Raw genomic sequence first — 22,034 nt, 5'->3', positions numbered from 1 at the left:
GTACAAAATCCTAATTACATGTGTATGGGACTTTACACATATGCCTGATGGATGGAGATGCCATCAGGCACCCCCAGGATGGACCCTGCCTTTCACCCAATGACAGCTGGGATAAGCTCCAATCAGCTTGTCAGTGGCTGATTAGCGCCATTTGTTAGGAACCTTGACCTCTACAATAACATCACTCAGTAGAACCACTCTGAAATTAAGTCACGGACACAGTGATTGACTACAATTAAGCATTTTTATTGAACATACATCCATCTTAGTTGTCATAATAAATGGCTTATGTCAAGAAGTGCAAAACCACACACACTTATGAAGAAAGAAAAATGTCTTTGGCGAGATGCCCCTGATCTTGTTAACAAATTACCTACTGTACTGTTAGTTAAACGTACCCTTCACACAACTTCAGTTTAAGTCTCAGAAGAACTTAAGTCTTTCTCAACAAAAAAACAATAATACCCACAAGAAGAAGAAGAAGAAAAAAAAAAAGAATCTGTCCATAATGATAAAGATAATGATTTCATAAAAATGATTAAAGCAACTATTTGGTTCATGAACATGTTACAGAATGTTGTACATGATTTGTAATATAAAGTGGTTTTGAGATTTTATACAGTTCCGTTATTTTTTCAAAGAATCAGACAATATGAAAAATAGCTCATCTTTCGACGACATGTACCACAATTACACAATGACATCTTCTAGCTTGCGGAAAGCATTAACGGATAAAGCACTTTCGAGTTTGTTTAGGCTTTGATGGGCAAAAGTCAATCAGCTTAACTGTTTATGCAGAAAGTTACTTTCCTTTTGTGCTGGAAATTCTGGGAAACCATTTTCTCCTCGAGCCGTAAAACTAACGGCTGAAACATTTGTGCTTTGCAGAATTGCAATTTGTGCATCTTTTCAGGTACTCCAAGTAGATTAATTGCATGGCATAATGGTGTAGTCTCATCAGTTGTGGCTACTTAAAGAGATTAGACATAGATTTCTTTGTGGAGGTTTCACAAGGCATCTTTTATTTGTGTTTATCATCTATGGCATACCACTAGAAGCTCAGGAGGCTAGATTGTCAGCATTCAAACTCCTAAAATAACGGGAACTGACAACTATATTCTTTTCCTCTACCACATTGTCTTTGTTTTGTAACAGCAGTGCAGCATTATACATATTGTACCATGCTGTACCATAATAGTCTCATAAAGGTCCTGTTGTGCAACAGCTTATTTTTAAGATACTCTGGTATCCATAACAGCCAATGACTTATTTCATTACCTTATGCTCATGTCTAATAAGAAACTAATCTCTAATCTTCCCACTAATATGTACATGTATATATTTTTTTGACTGCTTATCCAACTACAGTTACAAGGTTACTGGAGCCTGCCACATCAGACATTATGTACATCCTGGACACGTCTCCATTCAAACTCAAACTTAGGGATAGAAATGTAAATTTACCAAAGATGGAAATTGAAGCACCATGCCGAAAACCACACAAGCTCAGAAAGAACATGCAAACAGAGAAAGGCAGGTTCAAACTGCTCTGTTGGGTTAAATACTTATGTTAAAAGTAATTTGTGTGCAAACTCCTTGCTTCATAACCATAGCCTTTATTAAATCCTCATTTTAATACAAACTTATACGGGATGAATGTCTAAATGAAGAAAACATATATATATACACATTAAAAGTAACATTTCCTTTCTTGATTGAACAGTACAAATGCAGATGACTGGAAATATAAACCCTGGTTTTAAAAAAAAAAAAGAAAAGAAAAAAAAAAGAAGTCACTTTTCCAGTTGACTAAAATTAGCCTTAATGTGCCTTCAATGAGACGTTAAATGTTTCATGTATGAATAGCAAAGCTGAATAATGTCAAAACTGCGGTGATATGAAAATTCTATACAAATAGTGTTAAAAGTTATGATGTTTTTTCACTGTAAAGCTGGTGAAGGTGATAATTCATTAAAGTGACTTTAAAATGTGAGGTGTGATGTTGCCCGTCTCACGTGTAATCTCTATGAAGCTTAACATTCAGTTCATGTTTTTGGTACCTGCTTTCTCTGGGTCTCTCAACATAATGGAAGCCTAGCATTGTCCATCAAATTTCTGCATTTTTAAGGGGGTAGGCACATACTACAAACATTCAACAAATCAATTTTAAAAATGATTGTATACAAAACAAATCTGCTGCATTCCCTACTAACATTTCAGAGGTCCATTTCTCACACATTACAACAAAATGGTAAGAAGGTAATTATCTACTGCTAATTTAAGACTAGATTTAAACAACCGTAGCATCTGCAAGATAAATACCATTTGTGCAAAAGAGGAACTGTTCTCATGAAGATTTGTTAATGCACTAACACTTCCCTATCACTAGTGAGACTTACATAGCAACAAAAACAGACAAAAGGCAGCATGGTTTTGAACTGCTGAAAAAGCACTTTAGAAACATGAGTCTAACAGGACATCCCCCAAAGTCTTGTTCTGACATCCCTGTACAATATCAGCTTACATAAACACATACTTTGGGTAAATCCACATCATACTTGTCCAAAAATGTTTCTGCTGTGTGTTGTTTTATTACATAGTTCACTACCTGCAGAGAACAAATAGCTTTGCAGAATTGTTGCAAGCACCTGGCAAAGAGAGCTACATTCATCCTAGGCAGTGAACGTCCTGTTCTGACAGCACAACTTCAGCCATCATATGTATCAGTAGCTTTTGTTGTACGAGAAGGGCAAATGAAGGACTCTGTGTGCGTAGTCTGAAGTCCCAATTGCCACAGGATATTAAAGGGCCTTACAGACCAAATATAACCCAAAATACACAGGTTAAGGCCACTGTTCCACACAGGAGCGTGCTTTTTCAACCTCTGGATCTCAGACAATTTTTAGCAGAGATCCTACTTGCTGCTCCCTCACTTCTCACTTGTTTTATCTAAGATGCACACATTCATAAAAAAGACTTAGAAAGCAAACACTTCCTGAAGTACAAAAACAGTGTAGTGCTCTCCTTCCCTCATGACAAAGGTGTGTTAACTTTGCTTCAGCCCTGTGGCTCAGTGCTGGTGCTGTGTGCTGGTCCTTCCTGCTCATTGATGGTGTGGAGGAGGAGGCACAAAGGAGGGTTTAGGGAGCCACTACTTATCTGGTGAGCAGGCTGGGGACTTCCTGTTGGCCCACATCCAGGCCGCCTATCAACTTCCCCAAGAGCCTGCTCCTCCTCCACACAGAAGGAGGCCTGATGGCTGCAGCTGTCACAGAATTCGCCTGCTTCCTCCTCTTCCTCGTCAGCTTTCTCATGCCCCAGAAGGCTCTCTAGCTCCCTTAACTCCTTGCTTTCCTGGCCTGTACTTCCAGCTCCACTACAACCACTGCTCCCACGTGTGCCACACACACACACCTCAATCCCAGAATCACCTGTAATTCGCCGCCTCCTTCCACTGGGGAGTCGCTCTTTGTCCTCAACACTACCATCTGACAGGCTGAGATCCTTCAGCAGGGGGTTCTTGCAGGAGTCATCCCCACTTTCGCTTAGTTTTTCCTGGTTGGCGAGTCCCTCTCTGCTAAGCCCTTCTGAGAGCAGTATCACGCCTGAATTTTGTGCCGTTTGCACGGACTTGGTGTCAGGCTTTGGCCTCAAGTCTAAGGTGGGAGGTTGTGGTTCCTCTATGGTGGGCCTACAACACAGGCTATCAGAGACTGGGGGAACTGGGGAAGGCTGAATGGCTGTACAGTGTCCTTGCTGCTGCTCAGGAGCCAGTGGACTAGAAGCCACTGAGGATGGGCCAGTCTGTAAGGCACTGTAGGGAGGGGGAGGAGTTGGCGGCCGGTTGACCACCTCTTCATATTCAGGTAGGAGGTAGTTTGGCAGAAACCCTATAGGAAAAGAAAAAAAAATGCTTTAAAAAGGCTATAAAAGCACATGAATAAATACATGCCATGCACACCACTGATTATACACACAGGTTTCTGACCTGCCAAAAGAAAAAAAAAGACACTTTGACCTCACTGAACTCCCCAGACCAGAATTCAGACAGTTCCAAAACAAAGCAATAGGGTAAAAATGTGACAACAAAAGCTTATTTGTGGGTCAAGTGTGTGCTGAGGGCCATTGTAATCTCACGTTACAACAGTGGCAAGGTACCAAGACAACAATGTTGGTCATTTCCTGTAAACAGGGAAGGTTCTGGCAACACCACAACATGTGGAACCATAGAAAGAGTTCCCTGTAAACTGCATCTGTGACAGGTTCCACTGTGTAGTAGGTGCAAAGCCATTTTTTTAAACAAGTTTAAGAATAGTATGTGCAATTTTTTTCAGTAAAAGCAGCTGCAGCTATCAGTTATTTTATTAATCGAGTAACCTATTCATTCATTAATCATGTAATCAGATAAGAAATTTGTTTTTCTTATTAATGAGCAATAATAAATACTCAAAAGTTGCAGTTGATCTGCATATTTCCAATAAACTTCTGTTGAGTTACAGCTGATTTTTCTATGTATAAAACAAACTTCGGTGGAGGGAGTTACAAAGTTTGCTTCTTATCACCTTGGGAGTTTGTTGATCAGGTGCTTTGATGAAGAACCCGAGATTTTTACCCAGTAAACAGCGCTGCTGTTATGGATATTAGAAACACATTTTCTTTCACTCAACCTGAGCTCACCGTCTTAATAGCGGCTCCACCTGTTTGCTTTGTACCAACTCCACGTTAAACTGTGCCAGTGTCATCATCTCTGCTGCCGTTGTGTTATCATTGTGTGTGGGCTTAATGTTGTCAAACTTTTCATTGCTCCCAAATATGTTTGTATTGCTGGTCTGTTTTAGTCGCAAATGTGACTCGCGTTTCCATTGCGACAGTGGCATGCTACAGATCTGTGTGTTAAACGAAACACTTAAGCAAAGAATTTGTGTCGAGAAATATTTATCGAATCACTCGGTTAATTGTTGCAGCTCTAGTTTTGGAACAAATGATAAATACTGTACTAACTGTACTGTATTGATGTGTACTCATGTTCCATTTAATAACCATCACTATTAAGAATAAAAATCTCAAATGCATTTCTTACTGTAATTCTAGAGCTGATACCAGTTGACTTAATTCCATGTTCACCGATTTCTCAAAACTTTGGATTGTTGACCAAATAATAGGAAACTGAGCCTGTTTTAAACTCTTGTGAGCAGTCTTAAACCAGTTCACAATTTTTGGATTGATCCTAAAGGATTAATAAAGTAACAGTAATTACTTTACAGTGGGGCAAAAAAGTATTTAGTCAGCCACCGATTGTGCAAGTTCCCCCACTTAAAATGATGACAGAGGTCAGTAATTTGCACCAGAGGTACACTTCAACTGTGAGAGACAGAATGTGAAAAAAAAAATCCATGAATCCACATGGTAGGATTTGTAAAGAATTTATTCGTAAATCAGGGTGGAAAATAAGTATTTGGTCAATAACAAAAATACAACTCAATACTTTGTAACATAACCTTTGTTGGCAATAACAGAGGTCAAATGTTTACTATAGGTCTTTACCAGGTTTGCACACACAGTAGCTGGTATTTTGGCCCATTCCTCCATGCAGATCTTCTCGAGAGCAGTGATGTTTTGGGGCTGTCGCCGAGCAACACGGACTTTCAACTCCCGCCACAGATTTTCTATGGGGTTGAGGTCTGGAGACTGGCTAGGCCACTCCAGGACTTTCAAATGCTTCTTACGGAGCCACTCCTTTGTTGCCCGGGCGGTGTGTTTTGGATCATTGTCATGTTGGAAGACCCAGCCTCGTTTCATCTTCAAAGTTCTCACTGATGGAAGGAGGTTTTGGCTCAAAATCTCACGATACATGGCCCCATTCATTCTGTCCTTAACACGGATCAGTCGTCCTGTCCCCTTGGCAGTAAAACAGCCCCATAGCATGATGTTTCCACCCCCATGCTTCACAGTAGGTATGGTGTTCTTGGGATGCAACTCAGTATTCTTCTTCCTCCAAACACGACGAGTTGAGTTAATACCAAAAAGTTCTACTTTGGTTTCATCTGACCACATGACATTCTCCCAATCCTCTGCTGTATCATCCATGTGCTCTCTGGCAAACTTCAGACGGGCCTGGACATGCACTGGCTTCAGCAGCGGAACACGTCTGGCACTGCGGGATTTGATTCCCTGCCGTTGTAGTGTGTTACTGATAGTGACCCTTGTTACTTTGGTCCCAGCTCTCTGCAGGTCATTCACCAGGTCCCCCCGTGTGGTTCTGGGATCTTTGCTCACCGTTCTCATGATCATTTTGACCCCACGGGATGAGATCTTGCGTGGAGCCCCAGATCGAGGGAGATTATCAGTGGTCTTGTATGTCTTCCATTTTCTGATGATTGCTCCCACAGTTGATTTTTTCACACCAAGCTGCTTGCCTATTGTAGATTCAGTCTTCCCAGGCTGGTGCAGGTCTACAATACTTTTCCTGGTGTCCTTCGAAAGCTCTTTGGTCTTGGCCATGGCGGAGTTTGGAGTCTGACTGTTTGAGGCTGTGGACAGGTGTCTTTTATACAGATGATGAGTTCAAACAGGTGCCATTCATACAGGTAACGAGTGGGGGACAGAAAAGCTTCTTACAGAAGACGTTACAGGTCTGTGAGAGCCAGAGATTTTCCTTGTTTGAGGTGACCAAATACTTATTTTCCACCCTAATTTACGAATAAATTCTTTACAAATCCTACCATGTGAATTCATGGATTTTTTTTTCACATTCTGTCTCTCACAGTTGAAGTGTACCTCTGGTGCAAATTACTGACCTCTGTCATCATTTTAAGTGGGGGAACTTGCACAATCGGTGGCTGACTAAATACTTTTTTGCCCCACTGTATTTTAGGCTTTTTGCTTTAAATACAACAAAGACACATTATCATCTCCTTAAAGAGAGCTCAAAAACACTGCAGAGTTCATTTGTTATGTTCACCACTATAACCAACTCTAGTTCACTTGAAACTGTTCATGCAAACCAATGAAATGATGAAACCTTAAATACATAATTGCTCAGTTACGATTAAAAAAAAAAAAAATGCTTAATAAATAGTAAAAATATCAACATCAGATTTTGTTGTTTTGTTTCTCTTGCTGTTGTTGTTGTTGTTGTTGTTTTTTAAGATTTATATAATGTGGGTGTATGTGGTGGCAGAGCTTACTGAAGTAAAAGGGCACAGAGGGGTAGTTGTGTGCTTCACGGTAAGCAATGAGGTTGATCTCGTGCTGCCGTTGTTGCTGCTGTAGTCTGTGTTTGGTGCGGCGATGATGACATACACAGCAGCAGCTTAAAATGAAGATGATTGCCCACACCAACCAAAACCCTAAAATCAGAGGAAGAGCAATTTAGTTTAGTTAATACATGTGAATACAATGTGACTTTTTTAATATTAAGCAAAACAACATAGTTCAAAGTGGGCAAAAATGTGCTCTCCATTATCCATGTGGTGATGTAACAAGTGCCTGCTGCTAACACAAACATAACATTGCAGATCAAACAGTTCAACACAGTGAAACATCTACACGCTTATACTATGCTATAAACAACTATGTATGCATTGCATTATAAGCTTTACACCATGAAAATCCATTTAAACATCAGAGTTCCTTCTTATCAGTACAACAGAGTACTGACAGATTTTCATTCTTTTTCACTTTGGCACCAGAGCTGTATGACGTCAGCACCCCAATTTCTACATAGTTTTGAAGGCATACCATATAGACGTCTTTCAGGCTACTTAGCCTGAAATATTCTGTTTTGACCTCATAGTATAATGAGTGCTAATAACTGGATCCATTTCAAAATGTGGAGGTTTGCAGGACATCAACATAAAAAATTATAAAAGAAAGCTGACTTGGATTAGGTGTGGGTGATATATCACATATACTTCACGTATGAAAAGTTTTTACATGTACGATGGTTAAAATGGCTCTATCATAGCCACTGAGTATAAATTGCCATGGCAATATTAAGCTGTCTGCATGTAACTCACTGTGAACACACACCCCCTACCCAATGCTGCAAATGGATCACTAATCCAATTCCAACTGGAAATTTTTTACCTGGCACCCTGTGCTGAGCATGCGTGTTTAGATTCTACCAGATGGGGGGAAAAAAACAAAGACAAAAAAAAAAACAAATATGGCGACAGCAGGCGTTTCAGACAAGTGAAGGAATTAGACTGTAACTGCAGAGGAGTCAGATTAACTAGTTCCAAAGAGAAACAGCACTGGATCAATAATCTGGCAGTGGTTTGGACTTCACAAAGAGGACGTCGAAAAAAGGCAGTAATTGCAAAACATGCCATAAAATCCATTGCCACAAAAGGGTGTAGTGCTAGGGCTGGGCGATATGACCCAAAATTCATCTCGATATTTTTTAGCTGGATGGCGATATAAGATATATATCTCGATATTTTTTTTAAAGCCATAAAGTAAGAACAAAAAGAGAGTTCTTAGTCAATAGGGGTGGGGGAAAAAATCGATACTGTGTAGTATCGTGATATTTTGTTTGCTAATAATGTATCAATACAGGGACAGCAGAAATCGATATTTTGTTACTAAAAAGGTTTTTGTGCTCAGAGCATGTTGATCCTTTTTCTGAGCAAGAATCCTGACATTCCTTCACTGTCCAAATGTGTTTAACTTTTTTTTTGGCAGCAATAAACATGACAGTTTACTTATTTTAATTTAAGACATGTTTTATTTTAATTAAGTTTAAAACTTTTTTATTTAATGTAAATTTATATTTTGTTTTAATTTACTTTCAAATTCTTCAGTTGCTGAGTGGGCTGCATAGTTTTCATAAATTGCTTAGTTCAGAATAGCTATAATTGTACCAGATGGTTGCATTCAGTTAAGTTGGACTAGACTGTAATACAAACCGTTTAGTTTGTCAACAATAAAACTGACTGAAATGAGAGAAAGACTGAGTGCGAGACTTTGATATTAGATAAAATGAATATTGATAAAGTTTACCTTTATGTACAGAATCTGAATATATATATATATATATATATATATATATATATATATATATATATATATATATATATATATATATATTTATTTATTTATTTATTTATTTATTTATTTTTTTTAAATCGCAATAATATCGTATCGTGCGTTAAGTATTGTGATAATATTGTATCGTGGGATGTATGGTGATTCCCACCTCTATTAGTCAAAGCTGTGTCCCAGATGTCACACAGGCACTTTTATTAAGCCTATTCATTACAGCATAGATGTACATGATAGAAACTACTCAAAAATAAATTATGAGCATTTATTAAATAATAATGCTCCATAAATAAAAGAAAACTGTGTTGTTTTTGTGCATAACAAAGAGCTCACAATTGTGCAGTCAAAATGTAAACTAAAAGACGCCGAGCATAATAACAGACAGATTTCACAGCTGCTCTGTTCCCAACAAACTCCAGACTGACAGCCTGGAGTTTGAAATCCGCTTCGTAACCATGTCTCTTAACAGGTGCCATTTATGGTCCTTATACACACACAATACGGTAATATTATGTTGAAGCACAGTACGTATCACTCCGCGAGGCTCCTCGGTAGCTGTAATGCTCCGACAATCCATCAAGCGGTGCAGCTCCGTAGCTTACCAAAGTCATACTCAAACATTTTTGACAGATTGCTGAGCGCCGTGTACCACATAAAATCGGTTCGCGGTCATCAAGCACAACCAGAATTCATACATAAGGCGCGCTGTCAACTTTTGAGAGAATGAAAGGATTTTAGGCTGTGCAGCCCCTCTGGGCTGCATGGCGTTGGCGTGGTTAGCTCGTTAACACGTTGACGCCGTCCAGCTCCACGCACGGGGCGATGTGCAGTAACTCGTTAACGGAGATTTGCCGTGTCCATCTTGTCGCTGCCTGCAGGTGAAGTGATGGGGGAGGAGGGGGAGTTGTGTTCAGTGAAGGAGAGGCGAGGTCGAGTAACGTTGCGTAAAGACAAAAGTGAACGAAAGACAGGCAAACTTGTGGCTTCAAAAAAAGATTTCAATTAGTATACCGGTACAATTTTAAGCACTATATAGTTGAAAATAACATTTGTTTTTGGAGGTTACTTAAACATATCGTGATATAGCCAAAAAAATATTGTGATATTAGATTTTCCTCATATCACCCAGCCCTGCTAATACAGTCTTGAATGCAACGTGAGACATTTTCTTTTATTCAGGGCACTGAAGAATCTTAGTTCATTACATCAATATTTTTTGGCAAGCTGCATTTTACTCCCCATCATGTCCTCAGTGAATAATTAATGCTGTAATATAATTCCCTCTATTTTTACAGGGAGCCCACACCAATTGCTATACCTCACTTTTGCCCTTGAGGCAACCTTTTTGTAACTGCGGCTAGGCAAGACTTCAACAACAGTTTCACCATTACATAATTTGTAGATTTATGAGAGCTGATAAGCCATTTTTATTACCCAGCTGAGTGCATGCCATGGTTAAAAAAAGGTTTGAGTACCTATTAAGAATCTTTATGTGAAGAAAACAACAACAATTTAATTTAAACATTAGTATTCCCCAGTGTAACACTGTACAGGAAATTCTCAATAAAGCACAAGCTTCACTATGTTTTTAATGGTGATATTCTTGTATCTGCTACTTATCTTAACAGCAGTCCCTGCCATGATATCACAATGTTGATTACATTGCACTCACAGAGTTCCTGCAAATCTGTGACCTCTGACTACAGAGAGCTAAGACTAAAACTACACAGGTGCGCCTAAAATATAATAGAATTGAGATGATGAATGCTGAATATGCATTTAGACATAGTAATAATAAACAAGTTAAACTGCTAATGAAACAAGGCAGCCCCTATAGATTTTATAACTGGACTCACTCATTATGCCAGCGTTGCACCCTTTCATCCTTGTCTGTCCTCTTGCCCTTTATTTCTATTAAGCACTTTTTCCAGCATCCCAAATTTTCCCCTTATAAATACTTTAACCTGGTGAACATGATCTGCTCCATCTGACCATGAGCGTTTGCTCACTGTTGCTGGCAGTCTTAGTTTAAGAACAAAATGTAAATTTAATTCTGAGGATGACACTCCACTTCGAGACATCTAATCTTGTTTTGTAAGGTTGCTTAAACTACAATTTTTTTTGTTTTACAAAAAAGCATCACAATTTATGTGTCCCAGTCTTGTTTCGGTACTAAGTGTATTTATCCCATTACTCTTTCAGTCCTTATTACAATGCATCAGCTTAATATTACAATGATTGATTTTGTCATACCTTATCTTTTAGTGCCTGTCACAGAGTGAAAGGTTTAAGAATTAGGATCAAACACACAAGAAGAAAATTAGACTTACACCAAAGCTCATAGTAGTAACTGCAGCACTGAGATTCCCCACAGCAATGTCCAGACTCACAGATGTAGCTCTGGTTGTTAACACCTTCACAGTGCAGCAGGCTCTACAAAACAAGTAAAGAAATGCAGTCACTTGTTAGTAGCTACGTCCAATAACAAAGACAAAATAAAAATTATCTGAGCCTATAACACGACAAAAAAAGTCTACAAAATGAAACTGGTTTGAACAACATGGTCGTCACTGCCACCGACAGGAGTATTATGTTCTTTAAGTTCTCCATACTTATGGATATAAATACAATTTTAGTCAGCTTACTAAAGCATACACCTTATCTGGGGTTTTGTTAATCTTTCTGAACATTTGGTTGACATGGGTTAATTATCCCCATATTTGTGACACAAAGAAAAAAGAAATATCAAAATCAATTACTTATTTTCACTTGCCAACAGAACAATGACATGTACATCTACTTTAAATCTGATATCAGCCAATATTATCTTCTTAGAGTAAAGTGGTGATACAGAATCCTGATACTTTAATATGAGAAAGAATTCAGAAGATTTAAAACAAACAAACAAACAAAATACAAACAACAAACAAATCAAAACACACACACACACACCCCTAACCTTGATTTGTCATTGTGAATATTAATAATAACACTGCAGATAATGTCGAAGCCATACATTTATACTTGTTCTGAACTGAACATGTCGTAATCACTTATGCTTGGAAACTACTAGAATTTCACTAATGTTTAAGACACATATCAAGTGTAAATGTATGAATCACAGCCAGCACAAAAACCACCCAGTATGCTTCCCAGAACAGTGAAAAAGAAAAGAAATTTAAATTCAAACTTCAGCTAAGGCCAAATGAGAATGAGGAAAATGTCAAAAATAAATAGGGCACTTGTCTCCACTTCAAGCACGTGGTTGCTTGTTTTAACAGTCAATATAGCAAACTAGCAGCGTGGTCAACAGTTAACTTTACAAAACATGTTAGTGAGCTGACTGCTACCAAACCTGTAAAAACTTCCATTGTGAAATAAACAGAGAAGACAGGTCGCTATAGAAAAAAAAAAAAAAAAAAAAGGAGAGAGCATTGTAATCAAAAACCTTGAGACAGCTTTACAAACTTTTCCAAGTAGATCAGTTATTCTAGATTAGCTTAATGATTAGCTAACCAAAGTTCTATAACTGGATTTTCTATCTCTCTGTAGATTACCAGTGCAGGTCCCCGACTGAGAGGCATGATGATCATGGGTCCACAAATCCTAGACAGGTTTCCTCTACCACATGGGTCATTAAAGTCAAACAGCTCTCAAGCATACTCTCACCCTCTCACACAGCCTTCCTCTCCGTCTTTGTAGACCATACACACACACCCCTCCCACACTCCCTCGGCCCACTCCAATCCAGGCCCAAACAGTGGACAAGGATTGCTTTACGGAAATTTCCAAGCAGCAGTGGAGAGCGAGCTGCTAGCTGAGACACTGCATGAAAATAAGTTGTGCAGAGTGGTGAGAAGTGTGTTAAGTATGAGGGAGGGAGAGAACGAAAGAAAATCAAAGAAACTCCAGACACACAAAAATGATTTGTCACACAAGAAACACCAGATCAGCACAAAACAAACTAGGGCTGAACGATATATCGCATTTGCGATAATATCGCGACATGATCAAGTGCAATTTTCTAACCGCAAAGGCTGCGATTATACTCTGGACATGTCCAAATTCATGGGCTGCATCCTCCTGAGGCCGCATTTGTAGACCGATTACGTCACAGCGACGCGCCGAAGGCTGTCCAAATTACTACCATATCCCAGAATTCATAGCGCGGCCCAGCCAAACTCCAGTTTCCAGCAATGGCGGCAGCTACTAAGTTTTAAAATTACTCATACTAATCTTTCTGGGTCACAAAATAAACTTTTAACATATTTTCAGGCGAGAAAGTAGTTGTGTAAACATCAAATATCTGCTCGGTTTATCAAGATATCGCATATTTGCAAAAGTGCTTCGACGTTTTCAGAGGCGTCTGCTACCCACCAGCTCGACAGCTAGCCGGGAGCTCGAGGGTTACTGATGCGGCCGAGAACGGCACAACTCCCGGCACATCATTTTCAGATCACCGCGGAGTTTCGCTGCTCGGGTTAAACGTAATATATAAGTCACTTAGACAACCTAAAAATGTTATTGTTGGGCTTTTTTCAGTGTTTTGTTTGTTCGTGAGTAAATCGGTTTGGCTGAGATTAAAGTTATTAGATTAGATAAAATAAAACTATTAATCCCCCGGGTGGGTTCCTCCTTGGTTTTCACACAGCTGACTAAACGTCAAACAGAAAACTTATTAAACAGAAGTATGAGACAGTCGAGAATTTACACCAGTGTCTGGTTATATTTTAGATAGCAAGAAGCAGACGGCCGAGTTTATTAACCTCCACCGAGACAGCGGTGACGCTAATCAGAACTAGACCGTCCAATTTCACGCCTTTAAATTTTAAAGGCGTGTTTGTGTGTGTGTTTATACAATTGCTATTATGTTTGCACTTTATGTGTAATGTTACTGACTGCAGAGATCAGTAAGATGTGTGTATTTTTTATTTATTAGTTTTATTTATTTAATATTATTTTTTAATTGAATGACTGTCTAGTAGTTCACAGATGTCGAAAAACTGAGTGTGGTAAAGCCACTGATTTTGTTTATGTATATTTCTGCAATCTGCACATTGTACTGACTTTCATTTTAATGTTTACACCAGGGTTCCTTGTCAGCACTTTATGCTCAGATGTTTGTAAGCTAAAAATAAACTATTGTGTATGTTCAAATATACTGTTGTGATTGAAGAAGTTAAATAAAAATGTCAGTCATCAATTCATGCATCACCTCATGTCATCATAACAGAGGTCTGTCTTCCAGGAAAGAACAGTTTAAAATTAATGTAATATAGTATTGGCCATACTATATGATGTATTGCTTGTCTTTGTTTAATAATACAGAAGACAAAGACCTTAAAAAATAATCGCATATCGCATCGCAATCGCAATATTGGGGCAAAAAATCACAATTAGATTATTTTCCATAATCGTTCAGCCCTAAAACAAACTGCTGACATAAAATTATAGCCCCGATTTCAAATCTGATGGACTGTCAGCCGTTTCGGCTTCATCAACATGACATTTTTTTAAATTCAGTTCCACAGCTTTAATTCTCTGTAATAATTACTGGATGTTCTGTTCCTTAAGTTTGTTTTTTGATAACATCAGCTGTTTTCACTGACACAAGCCAATCTCAACCATATGCTGTGCTCCTTTGGGGTTGGGCTTTTTATTGCAATTCAGTAGAGATAACCATCTAGTTTGTTTGGGTCTTCAGCACTGAGTGTTCAGTCATCAGTGCTGCATGCAAAGAATGGGGTAATGAATGGGGAGGGGGCTTCAAGATTTTACAAAACAGTTTAACAGGAAAAAGTACTATAGTTAAGTCTTTAACATGAACATGCATGAACTAATCTGTTTTGCCGAAAAAAGATCAGGTGATTACCACTAACTAGACCTAAAAAAAAACCCCACACATCTGAGAGCACTCCCAGTTCTTACTTTTTAGTCACCCTAAGAGACTGTGAGCGAGCAAAGAATCTGGACTAGTGAGATTCCCCTGTCTCTAATCCAAGCAATCAACAGAGACAATCCACCTCTCTTATGCCACACTTGCAGATTAAAGGCAGATTTGGTTACTGTCTCTGAGATTACTGTTGCATCAGAAAATAAATTAAGCTTATTAATGAGAACTTGCTGAAATGACCAGTTCAAACATCTGCTGGTGACAATCAGACACTGTTACTGGAGATACAAGGCAGCAGTTCTTTCTTAAGTCTTGACTGCACAATCAGAGTTGATCCACTTAGCTCAGGCCTGTAGAACTTGGCAAGTCAGACGATGCATGCAAGGACCTCGCTGCCCTTTTATTAATCTGTCCTACAACAAAGAAAGGCACCCTTTCATAGTCATGAAGGTTATGCATAACAAAAAACTCCTGCAGCAACCGTAAATGCTATGAATGCACCCGAGAAAGGTGCGGCAGCTTAGGAGGAGAGTATAGTAAACCAGAGTTGCTGAATTTTATCTCCAAGTTAACAAACAGTATGTTCACAGCAGCTAAAGCTTTGCCTCAAGAGAAAACATTTATACAACAGTTTTGGCTGTTTAAGAGGTTGTTAATTTCTAAAATTACAAACTGGATTATCTATGATTGGCTTTACATCTGATGTCTTCCAATATAGCGTAAGCTACACTTTGCAACATTACCATGTCAGAAACTTCTCCTTTTATACAGTGCAGAGGTATTACTGATGCTAATTCTTTCTGAAGAGTCCCATGGCTAGGGAAGACCTTTTAAGCTTTTGAGGCTGATGTTTTTTTTGTTGTTTTTAAAACCTGATGACCGTGTTTCCACTGTTAGGAAATTATTTTACTGAAAAAAGGGAAGGCAAAACAAACATTTCAGGGTGCTTATGTGTGTGAAGAAAGCAAGAGATGGACGGGGACAAGGATCCTAGTCTCAAAGGCTGCCCTTACTTTACCCTATGATTGAGAGGGACTGCAGGATTTAGGGCCAGTTTGAAAAGGCTTTAAGTCAAAATAGCAGTGAAAAGCCAAACCATGTGCCTTTTTAGCCTTTTGTTTCTCCTACTCCTTTAAACGGTTAAGTAAAGAAACAAAGAATCGCAGACTTTTAGCAGTGATGAATACCAACCTACCACCCATTAAAACAGAGTGACAGCTCATGCAGGTCAAGCTTAAAGTTTTAGCTTTGTCTTTCACTACCCTGGGAAGTCTTTTTTTCGCTTTTTTTTTTTTGTAATTTTAATGTGTGAATGGACCTTTTTTCAAACTTACATTGTATAATGAAGAGAATAACTCTTATTATGAACCGCTGCCAAATGGTAATCAACATAATCACTTATTATAATAACATGAAACCGATACAATATACCTGAAATCACTATATTAAGTTTTGGAGGTGTGAAAGCACATGGCACATATAGTCGGGATCTTGTGCTGCATCTATTGCATCTACTAAGTTTATACTTCTGTTGTCAGCAAATTACCTGCACACACGTGCACTGATAACATAAAGACATAAAGCATGTGACATTACATTGATAATAGTAGTCATCTGTAATTACTTTACTCCCAAAGTGCTGAACTTACTCATAATCTATTACACTACACATGTCAAAACTTGTGAAGAATTTAACCTAAATTAAGTATTAAAGCCAGTAGGATAATAATTTTCCCTTTCTTCTTTTTTCTTGCCAGTACTGAGTACAAAAAAACCCTCCCTGGAAGTGTTACTGGACATAAGCAACGAGTTAACGATTCTGGTCACACAGGAATGCCCATTAAATTCAAATTTCACATTTAGTGCTCACATTATGTTGTCACATTGCTCCTGATTAATAAAACTTTGCTAGGCTCTAGCCAGCCTTTCTGTGATTGGTTGTTGAGTTGTTAGTTGGGTGAAGACTGTTTGTAACACTGTTAAATTTCAATGAAAATAAAAAACAAATATTTCCTTCATCAGCTTTTCTTGTAAGTACACAAGTGAACTGTAGCTTTCACTTGGTGAGACTTCTCACTGTGTGAAGCAAATCCAGTTGACTCCTACCTGACAGCAGCTCAAATCACTCACAAGGTAATGGGAAAAAGAATTACAGCAGACCATTGTTCCTTCAGATATTTTTTTTGAATAATCAACAACATACAAGTCCAACAGAGCACCAACATTAGCTGGCACTTTCAAACCAGTCAAGCCTGCTGTCAAAAACAGACTTCTGAAACAGAGTATACGTTTCCAAAACAATTTCACTTACTTCCAAGATGCACAAAAACAAAAATCTGAAGAAGTTAGAGCTCCAGCACCACTTGTACTCTACAGAACAATTTCATATCTGACGAACATGTTTTTGGCTGGTGGCCTTAATCCCCACAGGGCTTAACTGCTTTGAAAACTAGTCTGTCAAACAGAGCAAGTTTCATATAAAGCTGAATACTCAATTGGGACAAATACATTCATGTTTACTTTCTGAAAAGACTTATTAATAACTGACATTGTCCTGAAAAACAAAACAAAACATACCAATAAGCTAATTTTTACAGTGACAGTTGCAGTATGTTGCTCTGGTGAAACGGGCTAGAGCAGTACAGGATATATCAAAGATAGGGTAAACCTAGACTACAAAGAGGTCCATAGGATTGTTTGAAAATAAATAACAATACATTTGCATACATTTTGCATGTGTATACCACCATGGTAGGGCTGTTCGATATAATGATATATATTGGATAACGATATAAAAACGTCTATCGTTTCATTTTACGCTATCGTTTGTTTCGTGGTGTCGCAAAATAAACCGTTTACGGCAATATTTTGTCATCGTTTTGATGGTCACTGTAGTGGCTATATTAATTTCTTAAAGTTCTCTCTTTCTTTTATATTTAATATAACCACACTACAGACGGACAAGCGCCTGTTTTTATGCTTTGTGGTTAGCAACAACGACGGTAACACCATCGCGTGTCCGCTTGTTTATGTTCCACATAAACCTTTCACAATAAAGCTCAAGATCCCGTTGAGACTTTTCAAAATAAACTGAATCACGTGAAAGAGCAGATTATTTATGAATGAGAAGTAAAAAAGAGCCGCCAGGTGCTAAAAAATAAACCTTAGACTCAAACGTTAGAACAGGCTTTTCCCCGCAGCACGCCGTGTAATAAATACTCACAAAGAAAACAGCGGCTGTTACAACTTATGTCTAAAAATGTATCGTTTCATGCATCGTAGGGCTGCTCGATTATGGCAAAAATGATAATCACGATTATTTTCACTGAAATTGAGATCACGATTATTTGACGATATTTATTTAACCCTTTAAGACCTACTATAGAACCAAGTCCACCAGAGCTTATATTATTTTTTTACATGCTGTAATGCCATTTGTGGGAGCATTTCAAGTTGCTATACATCAATACAACTGTTATAGCCCATATTTTAATAATATGTATGCATTAAGTCCATAGTAATTACATAAATTGCAAAAAAGTGCAATAAACTACAAAAAAAATTGAAAATCGCTTTTGTTTTGTTTACATATATTTCTACTTGGAGAAATTTAAGAGGTTTATCCCTCAAAACTTTAAATACAATAAAGTTGCAAAAAATAGTTTCCCACCACAGGAAATTTATTTTGAGTGTCTTCATAGTTTTATTTTGGAGATACAGCAATTTTTATATACTGCAGGAAAAACAAAAAACAATCCTATGATGCAAATTTGCAAAGAAAACAGCAGGTGCATCATTTCACTGTGGGAAGTGTTACGAACAGCTGATAGGAACGGCAAAGCGTGTTTCTGGAATATTATGTTTTTGTTCCTGCAAGCGCTTTTTATGCAATTTTTGCAAAGCTATATGTGGAACGAAACCGTGACCGAGGACAAGCTGATGGCATAAGATGTAAGTACAACTCCTCCGGTTTCATATGCAAAACAAATTATTGCGCTATAGCTTACACGGTCCAGGTTCTACAGGAATTTAACAATAGTTATGCAAAACGGAGCATGCAGCTCTGACCGGCTTTAAAGGGTTAACAATGACTTTTAAAAAATAATATAAAATAGTGTGCAACACCACTGAAGTTTTTTTTTTTTTTTAAACTCTCTTTTCAACCAACGGCAGTCACTCTCCAAATAACTTCTGCTTAGCTTTCCGAGCTTCCCTCGGGTCCTCTTAATCAGCGGTCTCCAACCTTTTTTGCGCCACGGACCGGTTTATGCCCGACAATATTTTCACGGACCGGCCTTTAAGGTGTCGCGGATAAATGAGGGAGGGGCTAATAATCGGCTCAGTCATTTTTAATGATTGTTGAAAGCCCAGATCATAATCGTGATTAAAATTCGATTAATTGAGCAGCCCTAATGCATCGGTTAAAACACTCGACTCCAGCTACATGACACGCAGCTGGAAACACTTCCCGCAAGACGAGCTGCCCGAGATTCACAGAATTTACAGAAAATGTTACATTTGTGTGATTTATATCGTTATCAGGACGATAGAATTCTTATAACGGGATATGAGATTTTGGTCATATCGCACAGCCCTACACCATGGTATATTTTAAATAAAACAACTAAAGTGGGGATACTTTAAATATTTAATTAACTGTTTGGAAAATACATTTTTATAAATACTCCCCCCATTTTTAGACTTAAGTAATGAAACAAAGTAACAACTTTAAATACTTGAGTAAAAGTACTTGTTGCTTGTCTGTGTCTCTCTCTGCCTATTTTTTTTTTTTAATTCTGTAACTAAAAGCACATTAAAGAATTTCCCATTTTTCTCTCTTAGGGAACTTCTGGGTTGCTTTTGCATTATGTTTTAGATGACTGACCTTTTGGATCACTTTTAAAGCATTTAACTGAATCTGAGCTGAGAATATAGTGTTGTAAACTTCCGAATTCATCATGATACGTCTATCAGCAGTGATATCATTAATAAAAACTAGTAACCCAGCTCCACTTGCAGGCATACATGCTGACAGTGGCCTCCACACCGTTTGACAGATAATATTGTAAGTTTCAGATAATGAACCTCTTTCACCACGTCTGCCTTCCCATTATTGTGGTAGAAGATAATCTTGGTTTAATCTTTCCAGTGTTTTTTCTATTCTTTTTTCATTACTGGACAGGTGCTTGTCAAACCAAATCTGGCCATCATGTTCTGGATTGTAGACTTTGACAATAATACACCTTCCTCCATGTCTAGATGTTTTTAACGGCATATCCTGGCCAGCACAAAGAGTACTACAATCACCCGCTTTAGTCATTTTCTGTGGTCTTTCATTTCTTCTGGGGTTGCTGAGCTGGCTGGTGCATTCCTTCTTCTTAAGAATGAACTGTTGATTTGGCCACTCCTTCAGTTTTTGCTGTCTCTAGAATAGTTTTATTTTGATTTTACAGCCCAATGATGTCCTCCTACACTTGTATCAAGATCTCTTTGGACTTTGTTTGAAAGTTGCAGCGAACAGCTACCAAATGCAGTTCAGTTCAAGCTCGTGAAGATGCATTTCTGGTGTGTCCATGACACTATGCAATGCATTATAGACCTCAGCTTTGGCGTCCCAACACACCAAGGGTTCTCTTTACGTTTTTATCTTACCACTGAAAAGTCATATGTTCAAGGCCAATTTTGTTTCTAAATATGTTGTGTGTCACAGAAAATACAACAATATGGTTTAATACAGCATGCCTCCAGAAGTGGGGGGAAAGTACCATTAATGTAATCTAGAACAAGGACTAATACATTTAAAACATCACCCCTGACCCCCTTTAGAGTAATAAGCCTTCTTATTGAGGATATACAGTTCATGTATGTTCATGTAATTAAAAAAAAACCACTGCCGATTTTATACTGTATGTGTTAAAACTGTACATCACTGTTTACGTAAAAACGAAGAAACTTAAGAATCCAGTTCTGTTCTGTTCACGAAGCTACTCCCAATGTTTTACATTCATTTTTGTAAAAGGAAAACATCAAGGCCCAAAGACTGAAATAATGGGAGCAGACTACCACGAAGCCAAGACAGTGATAATAATATATAGCTCTTCGACACAAATTAATTACAGAGTGAAGTTCACACGAGCTATTTTTATGTTGCTGGTAACTACACCGCTCTTGATCCAAGTCAGACGATTTTGTTCTGTTTACTGCTATGGCAGCAGTCAGGCATGAAGAACTGCTTTTGCTAATCGTGCTACTCACTTCTGGCTAAAATGTCAACCGCCTATCATAAAGAAAACAGACCAAGGCCCTGACTCACTGATCTTTGTGTTTTTTACTTCAACGGTGCGTTAGCTGCCGAAGCTAGCAGCCGAAGTTAGCTAGCAAACAGGCAGCTAACGTATTTCCTGACAACACGGTAAGAGTTGCAGCAGGCAAATATCAACGACAGCAGATTTATAAAAATGTATCAAAGACTAGGCGAGCTTGTTATAAAGCAGAATAAAATTCCCTATTCGGATAGTCGTCTACCTTAGCCCGGTATCTATCTAGCTAGCTATCTGAGAAAGCCTTGTTTTTGAGTGAGCAACCTTACCGTGTCGGCTGCTGCGGACTCGGTGGGGGTGACAGAGCCAACAGCGTGCAAAAACAATCCCATTTTAAGACCCGAACATTCGCCTCTCATTCCTCCAAAGGGGGCTCTGACTACAACAGAAACATAGGCATGCAAAACACTTGTTTTCATAAACTGTGTTCGACTATCTTTAAGTATTTCTCGGCCCGTATCGCGTTGCGAGGCCGCTGTAAGCACCGCCTCCTTTGCGTACTGGGCATTACAAAAAAACGATGCTAACGCAACTGGTTGCTGTCGGTGCCACTGACTGATACAGCTGTTATACAAGCCGTTCCCTAGCTCAGGCACTCCGCTTCGGTCACCTGGGTGTGGCGTGGTCACCTCTATAAGTTGCATGTGCGCAACGTGATGGGCGTTCGGTGCCGTGGATCATAACTGGTTTTGCGGATTGACCAGCGATTGGACAGTCCCAGCCAGATGGGAAGAGTCTGGCCAATCACTAATCGGTGCGTCTCCCGTGCATGGGGT

General features: G+C 38.6%; 1 protein-coding gene across 1 annotated transcript; it reads right to left on the bottom strand.

Moving 5' to 3' along the window:
* Positions 1-225: 225 nt before the first annotated feature.
* On the bottom strand, positions 226-21,938 carry wbp1lb (WW domain binding protein 1-like b). The gene is made up of 4 exons (XM_085410562.1): positions 21,528-21,938; positions 11,376-11,478; positions 7,188-7,349; positions 226-3,890 (listed from the first exon to the last, which is right to left on the bottom strand). The coding sequence occupies exons 1-4, from the start codon at positions 21,900-21,902 to the stop codon at positions 3,058-3,060; spliced, it is 1,473 nt and encodes a 490-aa protein (XP_085266688.1). The 5' UTR covers positions 21,903-21,938; the 3' UTR covers positions 226-3,057.
* Positions 21,939-22,034: the final 96 nt, after the last annotated feature.

This window comes from Rhamphochromis longiceps, linkage group LG6, assembly GCF_057381845.1.
Source record: "Rhamphochromis longiceps isolate RC_006_pf linkage group LG6, R_longiceps_female_GT1.1, whole genome shotgun sequence".
Classification (NCBI taxonomy): Eukaryota; Metazoa; Chordata; class Actinopteri; order Cichliformes; family Cichlidae; genus Rhamphochromis; species Rhamphochromis longiceps.
This window is presented reverse-complemented; position numbering and strand designations above follow the sequence as displayed.

Excerpts from the sequence above, each read along its gene's own strand:
- wbp1lb (XM_085410562.1), bottom strand. The coding sequence starts at position 21,902 with ATGCAACTTATAGAGGTGACCACGCCACACCCAGGTGACCGAAGCGGA. Across the intron at positions 7,350-11,375 it reads TTACTACTATGAGCTTTGGT|GGTTTTGGTTGGTGTGGGCA; the intron begins GTAAGTCTAATT and ends CTCTGATTTTAG. Across the intron at positions 3,891-7,187 it reads CTCTGTGCCCTTTTACTTCA|GGTTTCTGCCAAACTACCTC; the intron begins GTAAGCTCTGCC and ends CTTTTCCTATAG.